Genomic DNA, 13150 nt, shown 5'->3' on the forward strand with positions numbered 1-13150 from the left:
TATAGTATCCGTGCACTGCCACGACATGTGACAAACACATCACGATAAGTGCCCCGTGCTGCTACGTCCGCAGCTGTGCACTGCTGGGGCAGTGTGTGCGACCCTGGCGAGTCCCTCCAGCTGTCCTGTGTCTACACTGCACATGCCCACCACGCTACAATCTTGTCCCAGCAGGGCCACCTTGTGTTTGTCTTCCAGCCATCCCAGGCCCTAGTGCCACGGCTTCTCAAGAAATACTAGGCATAAGCTGCTTTATCTGTTCTGGCGTGAAGGAATAGCTGGCAGGTAGGTTTCCTGCACAGCTGTCCTGCTGCAGAAAGGGACAGGTGCTCGGTGTCGATGCCACTCATCCTCGCCTTCATGCTCATCAGCGGGACACGGGGCAGAAGAGGTAGCCGGTGTGCAAAGACCTGCAAGAGTGAACACAGGAATACGCCTCTGCCAATTCCTGCCTTCTCCACAAGGTCATGGTTGCAGGTCCTTAGCTTCCAGTTCAAAAAGAGAGCAGACTTCTAACCTGGGGTTATTGTTCAGTCCATTCACTAGACTGCAATCAAAGACTTCAATGATGCTGCACTCAGTGGTGAAGGACCTGCAGTAACTGGGAGCTGACATTGACCAAGAGTAACCTAATCAGTCCTGAAACCAGAGGTGCTGCAGCTGTAAAGGGAAACTGCGAAAATAAGTATCTTTGGGTGGATGTTTCTAAAACTTCGGGAGGCCGTATCCGAGGATGCGAGGGATGCAGGAGGTCTCTACTGGAGAGTGTGGAGTTGCGGAAAAGCAGCGCCCGGGCGCTTTCCAATTCCGCTCCTGCTGTTCTGCTGTTCACCAGCTGCGAGCCCTCACCCCCTGCTTGCTTTCTGTGCCTCCTGCTTCTCAGACCCGGTTCCCTACCTGCGGGCTATAGCACCAGCGCGGGGGGTCGCCGGGATGCGGCTCCCATCCGAGGCTGCGCCACCATCACCTGCACCTATTCCCCTCCCCGAGGCCTTGTTGTGCGCGTGCGCCCTCCACCTGCATCCACGCAGATGCCGGCGGCCCCAGCAGTCACCCCCGGCGCTTTCCTCTTGCCACCTTGCTCTGCAGGCGAGATGAGCTCTGCCCTAACTGCCCAGCCACCAGCCCAGCTTGTGGTAGAATAGTATGAGTTCTGCTCAGTGGACATAACCGCAAGTCTGCTGGAAAGCGTCCCTTTCCTTATGAAAAGAAAGCCCGTCCATGGCCCAGTGGGGCTGCTCTTCCTTGTCTTGCCTTGAATAAGGACAGGCTCTTTGGAGCTTTAACAGCCATTTGCAACCATCAGGCATAAGCATGGGAGAAAAACTGAGACTCAAGACACCCTGACATCAGGCAGTGGCTGATCCAGCTCGGCAGCCTCGCGACTCAAGACCGTTTCCAGGTGGGGAGAATAACCTCCACTTCCGGAAGCACCAGGAAAAGGTCTGTCACCGCAGCCAAAAGCATCCTACTTTCAGGGAGCTCCCTCCGCCCTCCCACACACACTGCTGATGCTGCTCAGCCATTCGACGGGGGACTGAGGAGCTCGGACACGCCACTGGGCACGCATTCGGGCGTGTTACCTTTGCCTTTCCACACGTTTTACAATAATACACGTTTTTAACCAGTAGGAGGGAATGGCTGATAAAAATGACCTCTCAGTACAATTTCCTCCTGCTTTTCAACAGCAAATGTGTATAAGCACAGAGGAGGTAGGCAGTATGCTAGGTGCTAGGGGTGCAGAGGTAAGACAGAATTTCTGCCTTCGAGGGACAAAGGTCAGAGAGACAAGAAAACCAACAACTCGAATGTCATGATACGTGTAATACACACATGGACGCCCCACATCCGCTCATCTCCCGCTTTATCCGGACACGGGCCGTCAGGCCTGGCACCATCACTTCGACTTCGCATCCTCGGACCTTCCAACTTAACCTCACCTCCTTCCCGAGGAAAAAGGGAGCGTTCTTCCCCCTGAAGCAACAAGCCCGCCCCCTGTGCCCGCAGTGCGTGGGCCTCACTCCTCTGCAGCAATGCTCTTCCTGTGACCCACATGCCTGGACCCGGGCTCCCTGGTGGCGGCATCTACACTCTCCAGGCGGTTTACTTCCTTCTGGTTCACTTCCCAGCCCCCAGCCCCTGGTTCTGCCGTACCCACTTCACTGAGGCTGCGCTGGCAAAGGTCGCCAGAGATCCCTTGGGTGCCAACTGCAGGGCACACTCTGCCCTCTTCGTTTACCCGACTCTGCTAAAGCAAAGTGGCCTGCTGCTCCAGGACCTTCCCGAACATGCCACCAGCGGGACCTGTGACGCTGCTCTTTGCCTGCCCTCTTCCTGCTTCTCAGACACTGTGGCAGTCATCCAAGTGCCGCCCAGGGACCACAGTCAGGGGAAAACAAAGATTTTTTTTATCCTCCCAAGGAGCCATCTGCCTTTTTCAGCCTCATTTTCAAGTAAGTGCACAGAGGAATTTCCCAGAGGCTAGGCGGCGCGTGATACAGCGAGCGACCGGTTTAGGCAGAAACAAACGCAAGAATTCAGGTATCTTCCATTAAGCCAGACACTAAAGAGATGTGCAAAAATGCCAAACAATGTCACTCTCATCACTGGTTTTTTTTTGGTGGGGGTGGGGGGAGAAAAATGGTTTTTCTTCATAAAGATGTTATTTATGTTGCTTAAAAACAGGTGCTTAAAAATGTTTTCCTTTGATTCCTAATATGATAAGTGTTGATAAGGATGCCCCACACAACAAGGCTTCCAGGGCCCTCGGTGACCCTTAGGGAGGTGAAAGCGTCCTGACCTGGGAGCCACGTCTAGACCGTGTCTCCCTGGCCTCCTCCTTCGGGGATTCTGTTCAGCCAGCACCGCAGATGCTGAGGTGCTCTAGAACCGTGTCCTCAGCCCACTACTTTTCTCACCATAAACCAGCATCTCTCAGTCGTGGCATGACTGACACTGCAGGCCAGACACTTCTTTTCCTGGGGGGACTGTCCTGCTTTTGCAGTGTCCCTGGCCTCTAATTACCAGATGCTGGCGGAATCCTTCCATCCAAGTCGTGACAACAAAAGTATCTCCAGACACTGTCAAATAAAATTGCCCTAAATTCTCTTCCTGGGAATGTTAACTAATATGAAGATCTTTATTCCACTTATGGTACTAATTCTATCTACTGAGTGCCTCCTCCGTGCCAGGCATGATTCTAAGTGCTTGATACACATTCATCACTTGAACCTCACCCCCGTGGAATAGATAAATCATTACCTCCATTTTACAGATTAAGAAACGGAAGAACAGAAAGGCAAAGCGACTTGCCCAGGACCACACAGCGAGTGCATGGTGATGACAACTCTGGCCCCGAACGCGCCTCTGAGCTTTAGACTCCTGGGAATAACTGCCTCTACTGGGGACCCGAGGTGACACTCACTCAAGATGCTCCATTTTCTCCAAAAAACAAACTCTAAACTCTTCTCTCCACAAGACTAGCTATTCGTGTGTTTCTTAAGTCAGTTAATGGTACAACCTTTACACTTAACCTCCGTGCCTCCGTTTACCTGGTAACCTTGACATCGTTCTAGACCCTGCTTAGGTTTTCTTCTTTAGTCCCGAACCCAGTCATTCATTGAGGTTGAAGAGTTTTACCTTCTCAGTCAGTAATCAGAGATATCTTTCTTGGAGTTCCTGTCTTGGTGCAGTGGTTAACGAATCTGACTAGGAACCATCAGGTGGCAGGTTTGATCCCTGCCCTTGCTAAGTGGGTTGAGGATCCGGCGTCACTGTGAGCTGTGGTGTAGGTCGCAGACGTGGCTCAGATCCCGCGTTGCTGTGGCTGTGGTGTAGGCCGGTGGCTACAGCTCCGATAAGACCCCTACCCTGGAAAAGGCAAAAATACAAAAAAAAAAAAAAAGAAAAAAAAAGATATCTTTCTTCTCTAGCCCTCTACGCTACTCCTGCTCTCGCCTCAGCTGTTGTCACCTGCCCTCCTTTGGGGCCCTCGTGTCCCGTCCTCATGATGACCTTCTCTGCTGCTGCCAATTTACGGCTTCGAGTTCTTTACTGGCTGCCTCTCAGCTGAGCACGGGGTCTCGGTTCCTTAGCGTGGCCCTTCCGTGGCCCTTTCCAACCTGGCTCTTGCCTTCTGTCGCCCTGAATCCTGCAGAAGTCTCCAGCAGGATGTCCCCTGAGCAGGCTGCCACTTCCTGCTTCAGGTCCAGGGCTGTCTTCTGGGAAGTGCTGAGTCAACCCCATGCCTGCCTGTCACATCACTCAGCACAGTGTGCAAAAAGGATTTCTACAATTGGGTCCCACAGAGGTCTGTGAAAAACAAAAAGCTACTCATGGTGGGGGCCTTGCTGAGCCCAACGCTCTCCCCTTGCCACCTCCAGGGTCTGCAATGGCTCCGGGCAAAGTAGTCTGGGAAGGATTTCGAGAGCTCTGAAGTAAGAGAGCACGTGTTGACGGGACCTGTTTGGATGGGGCTGAGGAATGTGGAGTACAGAGAATCAGGAAAGCCTTCTTCCCAAGGTTACATTGAGTTGAATCTCAAAGGAGGCAGAGGAACCGAAGATAAGGATGAAAAGGACACAGGCCAGAGGAGTGGGGGGGGGGGGCTTGGAAATCCACAAGATGCCTTAATACAAAAGAGCGACATCCTTTATCGCAAACCTATTATCTAGGGAGATAGTTCCTCAGGGCCGAGGTTTGTGATTCCAGGAGATGGTGTAAAATGATCACCAGAGTCCTCTGGAATCAAACATCTGCATGTGGATGATAAAATGAGCTCAAAAGGATTCACTCAAAGCGTAGTCCGTCACCGCGTAATCCCACTTGCTGCCCACAGGGTACAGGCCTGAGTGACGTTCCCGCAGTTTACCCCGACCCCGGCCCCCACGGACATGGTATTTATTCCTTTTTTTTTGGTCTTTTTAGGGCTGCACCCATGGGATATGGAGGTTCCCAGGCCAGGGGCAGAATCAGAGATGTAGCTGCAGGCCTACTCCACAGCCACAGCCACTTGGGACCCGAGCCGTGCCTGCGACCTACAGCACGCTCAGGGCAACGCCGAATCTTAACCCACTGAGCAACGCCAGGGATAGAGCCTGTGTCCTCATGGATACTAGTTGGGTTCGTTAACCACTGAGCCATGACGGGAACTTCAGACGTGGTATTTATTCTTAAGCAAAAACTTCGACTCGTGTGCATCTTACCAGCTGGGCAACAGAGGGGCCTTTGCAATGGCCTAGTCAACAGGCCAGTTTTGCTCGACCTCGAGGCTGAGTGACGTGTCCTGGGTCACGTACTGAGGCCGCCCACTGGACCTTCCTCCACTGTGCCCTGCGTCTACCCTCTTCCTGCCGCTGCCTCTTCAGTGTGTGACCTGCGCTGTCCCCCAGTTGTTTATGTTCAGCACATTTAAATGACAAAATTCCTTCCTCCAGACCAAGGTGAGAGTGATTGATTTTCCATAATTCACAGGCATGTTTTGTGGGCTGTTTCAGTAGACTTAGTTAAGGCCTTGGTGCTAAGTCCTTGGTTAATTCTGTGTTTAAAATTCCCCCAGTGTTCCCACGGTGTGCAAACTGTAGCTTCCAAAGCCAAAGCCGTTAAGTGAACCAGTGCACTCCCAGAAAGCTTCTTTTAACTACTTCACCAGACGGATGTGACCTCATTGGGAGGAACCAGATGCTGCTTTCAAACCGATAGGGTGAGAACCTTTTCTACGCAGGTATCTAAAAAATTAGAAAGTCACTGCCTGGGAGATTTAGTGTCTGTTTGATAATCAACGCCTCATTGGATCTACTCATCATGCACCCAGTGTGGGGACAGCTACCCAACCAGGTCTGTTCCTAGAAACGCAACCCACAAGGCAGGTCAGTCATGAAGACTAGACCTAGCGGAGAGAGAAGCTGATCTTATTTGATTCTTGCTTTGGGAGAAGGGCGGAAACTCCGAGGATCAGGCAGTTAGTAGAAGACACCAAATCCACAAGGATGCAGAGAGGAAATCATGAAGGCACAGACATTCACGATGAGTCGGAGGTCATAAGGCAGCAAAGAAAGCAGATGCTCTGAAGTGGACAAAAGATATAGAAAGAGTAAGAAGAAGGGACTCAAGAGCAAACATGAGAATGAGGCAGGCGTGGAAAAGCTGTGTGCTACATGACGCATGTAAAAGTTTAGACTCCCGTTCTCCTGCTGCTAAGATCCTAAAAGCTGGAACCCCATCTGATGAGGCTCCTGAAAGCTGGGCACCTTTTCTCCTTTACCGCTGCCTGTGCCTCCGCCTCACAAGCCCCGCCCCAGCGCCAATACCCCAAGTAAAGCGGATCCTGGCCACCAAAAAAGCTAATTAACACACCTCGGAAATTAAAGGAATGCCTAGAGAGAGCCTTCAGCAGTGGACAATTTCTACTGACTGGTCACCTCGACTGTCTAGCCTTCCAATTCACAGGGAGCTCTTATAATTGCAACAAAATGGTCCTGACTTGAGCACCTGCAGCCTTCGCATCTATCCTACAGGCAGACACACCACGGAACCGCGCTCCCAAAGCAGAACCTACCCGAGTTCACCAAGCAGAGGGTCCGACCAGGGGAGATGCCCCAAGACCCGAACGTTTTCCTCCACCCGGCAAGGGGCCAGCCCCCCGCCGCCCCCGAGGGGTCCGGGCGCCCCCGGCACCCCGGCCACGCCTGCAGCCCGCGCCCGCACCTCCCGGGCCCCGGCCGGTCACCTGTAATTGTAGGCACTGAAGTGCTTGCTCTCCCTCAGCATCGCGCGGTACAGATCCAGCACTTGTGCGCGGCTGGAGGCTGCCATCTTGGACGAAAAAAACCCAGTGGGTCCTCCTCGCCGAGGTCCCGAGTTTCCCACCAGCTGCGAAACCTCCGCCGCCGCGGGGAGCGCGAGCGGGGCACACGCGCGGGGCTCGGCGCTGGCAGCAGCCCGCGCGCCGGCCCAGGCGGGCTCGGCCCAGGTGAGCCCCGGCCCTGCTGAGCTCCGGCCGCGCGCCGCGGCGCAGGCGGGCTTCGGGCAGCTAAGGGGGCGGCGCCGGCGGGAGGCGGTCTCGGCGCCCGACCCCGCTGCGGAGGCCCGGCAGGCAGCAGCAGCAGTCGGAGCGGGCGGGGCGGCCGAGGGGCGGCGAGGGCTGGGCGGCGGGTCGCGGTCCCGGTTTCCTCTCGGCGGAGGGCTGGAGCTTCGCGGGTCGCGGGACCGGGGACGCCGGGTCGCTCCGCGTTGCCAGGTTACAGAGCGCGCGCCCCGCGCCCGCCCCCCCGTCCGGGCTGCCCTCGGCGCTGCCTGAGCCGCTGTGCGGGCTGTGCAGGACGCCGGTTCCGCAGCCGACTCGGCTGGGGACGTGTCCAGGAAGCTCGTCTCGCGGGGACAGGGAACGCGGGGGCACGGGGTGCGGGGGGCTCCGGTTTGGGGTCCCCGGTGCGCCGGCTTCGCTCAGGGCGCCCGCTCGGGGCCTCCGGCGCGAGGCCCGCTTTCCGGGCAAGATGGCGCCGCCCAGGCGGCTCTGAGGGCAGAGCTGAGGTGCGCTGGGGGCCGAACCCACGAGAGGGGCGAGCCTGCAGCGCTCAGGACTTGAACCCCGGGCTGGTCTCCTGTCCCGCGAGCGAGCGGTGGGTGAGTGGGCGCGGCCGCGCGTGGGTTTTTGTCCGCGGGGCCCTCCTCGTGGGGTTGTGCCTTGGAGCCGTGCGCCCGGCAGATTTCTAACACCCGACGGAGATTCAGAAGCTGGGGTGGCCGGGGCTGCAGGCGTGGGTGGTGGATCGGGCAAACTCTAGGGGTTGAAGGCGTCTGTTGGGATCATTTCAGACTCCAGGTAGGAAGCCGAGCAAGTTTTTTCCCGGGCCCTTCCCTGAAAACGCCGGCTTTGCTGAATCCCCTTGTGAGCTGGGTGGATCCAGTTATGGTTCTGGTCCTGGATTGTAGGACTCGGCGCGGGGAAGCCCGAGCTGCTTCTGGTTGCTCTACTTGGAAAGCACGTGTCTTGATTGGGGGATCTCTGGGTATGGAACTCGCGTTAGGAAGAGCCATAGTTTATTTCTCCAGGACCCTTTATATGTAAGCAACAAGTTTGCGTTCACACATCCATCTTTCCCCAGCCACTGGGTTGTGGTTGTGTTTTCTGTCTTTATCTCGTTTTGAAATGATATTTGTTCTCTGTTAAAGCAGCCTCTCATTTTCAGGAACTTTAAGGGCAGCAGACGCTTCTCTGACCTTACCACACTTTAGTATATTGGGGTCCTTGTATCCACACGTGCTTGTTATACTTGTTATGTTGCCTGTTAAAATCTAGTGGCCTTTTTTTTCAAAAGGCGTGGAAGAGAAAATACTTTCACTGAAATCTTCTTTCTCTTCCTCTTCGATTTTCTTTAACGTTTGATACATCTGAGTCTCAGAATAAGGCTTTTTTTTACCAAGTCGCCAAACTTCTGTTTGTCTTGCAGGACGATCAAGTTATTGAAAGTCTTGCCTCATGTTTACTGAAAGGGCTTTTAATATTTCGAATTTATCCTTTAGCGTTACTCAAAGAATTCAAAACCAGGAGACTTGTACATTATTATAGAAAAAGATCCAAAGCTGTTTTCTCTTCATCTGTTACACTTTTGAGTGCTGATGATATAAATTAGGTGTGTGGCACCTGGGAAAACTAGCATGTTAATGCAAGTTACAAATAGAGAAGACTATCAAAGTTAGAAGAAGAAAACATGAAACTATTTTGGCTTGTTTAAAAACAGTGGGGGTTGCATTATTATATTTTGTTTTCATCTAGAAAATGAAGTTGGAATAAAATGATGTACAGTTGTTTGTCCAGCTATCAAGCAACTTGATCATTAATTTATACAACTAGCATAGTTAAATAACTTTGTTGTTATCAAATAAAACTTTCCAAATAAATATATAAAATTTAGTTTGCTTGGGTAGTCTAGGCATCTGTTAATATAAGGAATAGCTGAGGTTAGGAAAGTGAATAGCTTCCCAGTTGATTCTAAGCTAAATCCTGATGAAAATACTTTTATAATTTTATTTGAAGTACTTTATCCGTGTGTTGGATGTCACTGCCTTAAAGGACTGATAAATAAATCCCATTCCAAAGTTAAATCTCCATTTTTGTGCCTCTTCATTGCAGCAATGACTCTTATCTTCAATAGAAGCACTATTTGAAGTTGAAAGTGGAGCTGGGCCGGAAGCTGAGGATGGACCTTACTCTTAGGTCCTTTAATATGCATTCTGTTCTGGGCAGAGGATTCTCTTAGGTAACGACTGTAAACTAGGGGGTGCTCACCTACTGCCATCACCTATCCCATAGTTATGAGATTCCTATAATTCTTTATGTAAACTGTTATATTAGGATTGCTAATAAGCCCTTAGTTTTTTTTTTTTTGGTCTTTTGTCCTTTTAGGGCTGAACCCACTGCATGTGGAGGTTCCCAGGCTAGGGGTCTAATTGGAGCTGTAGCTGCTGGCCTGTGCCAGAGCCACAAAAATGCCAGATCCGAGCAGCGTCTGCAACTTACACCACAGCTCACGGCAACGCCGGATCCCCAACGCCCTGAGTGAGGCCAGGGATTGATCCCACAACCCCATGGTTCCTAGTCAGATTCATCTCCACTGTGCCACAACGGGAACTCTCCCTAGGTATTTTTTGAAGAGAAATTTCTTCAACCATAACAAGCACTATAATAGCTATTTATTGTCTTCAGGCTTAAATACTACAATGATGTATAAAGAAAACTTGTAAGTTAGCAGCTTGTGATGTTACGACTTGGAGTTTTTTGTTTTAGATCCACTCCAAACGTGGATCTGAGTCCTTATGGTACGTAATTGCCATTTGTTTTTTATTGATCCTAACAGAATAGGAAGGTGGAAGGGCCCTTGGACATCAGCTTGTGTATTTTTAGAGATGAGCTAATGGAAGGCCCTTTCCTCATTCATTCATTCCTTCCTCCAGCACTCCCTGACCACCACTTCTTAAGTGCCTTAATTCATGCCATGTGATGTAGTTACAATGTTAATAATGAACTAAATAAGCAAAGTGACAATGTATCTTTGACAGGTGCTATGATAGGGGTAATATTACCAAGTGTGAGGGGAGTACAGAAGGGGGACATTCAGTTAGGACCTTGACCTTAAGGTAAGATTTCCAGCATAGAAGTTATTTCCACAGTGAGCAGCAAGAGCCAGATGGAGAATGTGATGAGTGAGAGATTGTGGTGGACTCTGAAAGTGTGGAGGCTGGAGGGAGCACGTTCCATTCCGGGAACGCCAGGTGTGGGGAGAAGGGTGGGGAGAGGAACCAACTATGAGACACAAACGTGATGAGCCCTGTACCTGATTTATTTTAATTCAATTTCCTTTGTTCTGGGATTAAGTTCTTTTTTTTTTGTTGTTTTTTAGGGCTGCACTCGTGGCATATGGAGGTTCCCAGCCTAGGGGTCTGATTGGAGCAGTAGCTGCCAGCCTACACCACAGCCACAGCAACATCAGATCCTTAACCCACTGAGTGAGGCCAGGGATTGAACCTGAAACCTCATGGTTCCTAGTTGGATTTGTTTCCACTGCGTCACGACAAGAACTCCTGGGATTAGGTTCTTATAAGTCAAATAGACCTCACTTCTGAGCTGTTGAAATATAGATTAGTTTTTCAGGTGTTGGTAGGTTTTTATTTCAAATAGAGGATGTTTGGCATCCTCTATCGTAAGAGCGCTGAAATCCTATTTCGTTTTCTTTCTTTCTTTTTTTTTTTTTGCTGCACCCTTGGCACATGGAAGTCCCCAGGCCAGAAATTGAATCCAAGCCAGATTCTTTAACTCACTGTGCCAGGCAGGGGATGGAACTTGTGCTTCCGCAGTGACCCAAGCCACTGCAGTCAGGTTCTTTACCTGCTGTGCCTCAGCGGGAACCCCGAAATCCCATTTTTTCACATCAGCATTCTGCTTGAGCCTGGTGGTTCAAGTCCCAGTCCTTGTGGTTCCTTGAGGACTGACTGTACACTAAAGGTCGATCCTGTTTTCCAAAAGTTAGGAGTTCAGGTTCAGCTTGCAGGCCGCTGGAACACAGGATAGAAAGTACAAAGTGCTGCCGGCGGCCGTGCCCGTGAAGTGCGGCGCGTCTCAGCGCCCGAAGGGATGGCTTCCGTGGCTTCCACGCTTCCACGAGCTGGCCTGGCTGAGGCCGCGCCATCAGGGCGGTTTTTTTGGTTTGTTTTAGGTTCCCAGCTGCTTGGATGCAGCCGCGGTAGAGAAACGTCCATCTGTGGAGCGAGGGCCTTGGTGGAGGAGGTGGTGTTTGTGTCGGGCCTGCGGATGTCGGTTTGGCTGGGCGGCAGGGTGTGGCGGCAGAGGGGCTGCTGCAGGAGGCCAAGGAGCAGGGAGCCCGCTGGAATCCAGGGAAAAGGGCCTGGGTGACCTCACAGCTCTCCTGGGTGCGGGACACAGAGGTCGCCATGAGTTGTCCTTGAACCCCTGATGGGACAGCTGTCACCCCCAGCAAGGAAGGGAAAGCTGGATGGCTGGGTGTTTAGCCAGAGTTGTGCAGCTCGGAAGCCGCGGGATGGAGGTGGTGATGGGCCCAGGATGGGCTCTGTCCAGCCGTGACACCAGCTGTGATGCCCTGCTTTGCCGAAGGCCTTCAGAGCCAGCTTCAGGAATTTGAAGTTTGTTAAGTTTTCTTGGATAATGTGGGTCAGTTTTAGTCATATTTGAAATTTTAATTTAGAGTGTCATTTGCAAAGCTAACTGCTTTTTCTAGGAAATATTACAGATATTCAGAGACTCTCAAATGTTGATTTTTTTTTATACTAGCTTTTTAGTCTTTTAAGATAAATTTACTTGTTTTTTTCTATTAACATCTCTTGGAAAAGGCTTAGTGGCTTTTTTAGGCTGTCTATTCATGTGTGTGTGAGAGAGTCACGTTTCTGTAGAGGCTCTTTTCAAATGTACTTGAAATCTGTCCATTGACAATTTTGGGAAGCAGCTGGGAGTTCCTGCTTCATTCATTGGAGTCTTAAGTGTTGCCTTCCTGGTGGGCAGTGATAATAAAATTGACAGTTGATTTCGTAGAAAGTGTGTCAGATGCCACTTATAGAGGAATTTTTTTAAACAAATTCATTCTTTGCCTTCTAAAGGAAACAGCTCACCTTTCTTACTGCAAACCCTACGCCTTCCCTACAGAACACGCAGCTCTCTTAGGGTGTGATGGTGACAGTGGTCTCTCACAGACCCCTCATTCTTTTTTTTCTCACTAGTTATGAGGGATGCGTTTAAGGCATAATGTTTTCATGTTGTCTGGATATTTTAGAATGATTTGTTTTGTATTTCTTTCTTAAAATTTTTTTTGGGCGTGTTGTCTTAGTTGCAGGTGTACAGCAAAGTGACTCAGTTATAGAATGACGTGTTAAACGAGCCACATGCAGTGCTACTGAGAGCTCTTCTTTGCTTAGAATTTATTTCCTCTTCCAGAAACTTCGCTGTGCTCTTTGCAAACCTCTCATTTCAGTAATTCTGCTAAAGACGAGTGTGACGTTCTGATCGACTTACTTGAGCGGGACGTGGTTGCAGCCATCCCTCCTTTGTCCAGAGCAGTGGGTTCTTTACAGAAAACACAGGATCTGCAGTGTTCACTCTGTGTTTAGGCAAAAACAGCCTTGTTTTGCTATTGCTGGTGCAGTGCTAGGCCAGTGTCTCAGATCCAACAGCGAGTTCTGTGAAGGTGGGGTTTTGGATTTTTTGTCTTTTTAGAGCCACACCCACGGCATTTGGAAGTTCTCGGGCTAGGGGTCGAATTGGAGCTACAGCTGCCGGCCTATGCCACTGCCACACCGGATCCTTAACCCACTGAGCGAGGCCAGGGATGGAACCCGAATCCTCATGGAGACTAGTTGGGATCGTTACTGCGGAGCCACAATGGGAACTCTGAGTTCTGTGAAGTCCTGGTTCCTTGGAAGGACGAGGGACCTTGTAAAGGAAGGGCCTGCAGTTCTTCCCTCCCGTGGGTGTCTCCCGAGAGCTTCCTTTGCTGCCCACGCACAACACTTCCCTCCCCGTGGGGTTTTGTCCTCGCGCCCAGCCGTTCTCTGGGACAGCAGCTGGTTAAAGTCAGGTCTGACGCTGTCGGCGGGAGCTGACTCAGACGCCTTGGGGCTCATC

General features: G+C 51.3%; 2 protein-coding genes across 60 annotated transcripts in view; one reads left to right on the forward strand and one right to left on the reverse strand.

Annotated features, from left to right (window-relative positions):
- LYRM4 (LYR motif containing 4) overlaps window positions 1–7214 on the reverse strand; it is a 162634-nt gene extending 155420 nt beyond the window's left edge. For all 10 annotated transcript variants that reach the window (XR_014809492.1, XR_002346271.2, XR_014809493.1 and 7 more), the window contains exon 1: window positions 6728–7214. Coding sequence is in view for 1 of the 10 variants with exons in the window: in XM_021100138.2 (XP_020955797.1) it covers window positions 6728–6813 (86 nt within the window). In the remaining 9 variants the exon portion in view is untranslated. The remainder of the gene's footprint in view (window positions 1–6727) is intronic.
- A 265-nt stretch (window positions 7215–7479) lies between these two features.
- FARS2 (phenylalanyl-tRNA synthetase 2, mitochondrial) overlaps window positions 7480–13150 on the forward strand; it is a 408395-nt gene continuing 402724 nt past the window's right edge. For 29 of the 50 annotated variants that reach the window (XR_014809481.1, XM_084967272.1, XM_084967256.1 and 26 more), the window contains exon 1: window positions 7480–7619. The gene's annotated coding sequence lies outside the window, so the exon portion shown is untranslated. Of the gene's footprint in view, window positions 7624–7645; window positions 7823–9133; window positions 9261–13150 lie in introns of those variants that run through there. The other 21 variants (XM_084967258.1, XM_084967270.1, XM_084967286.1 and 18 more) reach the window with 4 other exon arrangements.

This window comes from Sus scrofa, chromosome 7, assembly GCF_054392235.1.
Source record: "Sus scrofa isolate SSC_HxYL_T2T_F1_AM1 chromosome 7, Sscrofa_HxYL_maternal_Yorkshire_Landrace_v2.0, whole genome shotgun sequence".
NCBI classification, from domain to species: Eukaryota; Metazoa; Chordata; class Mammalia; order Artiodactyla; family Suidae; genus Sus; species Sus scrofa.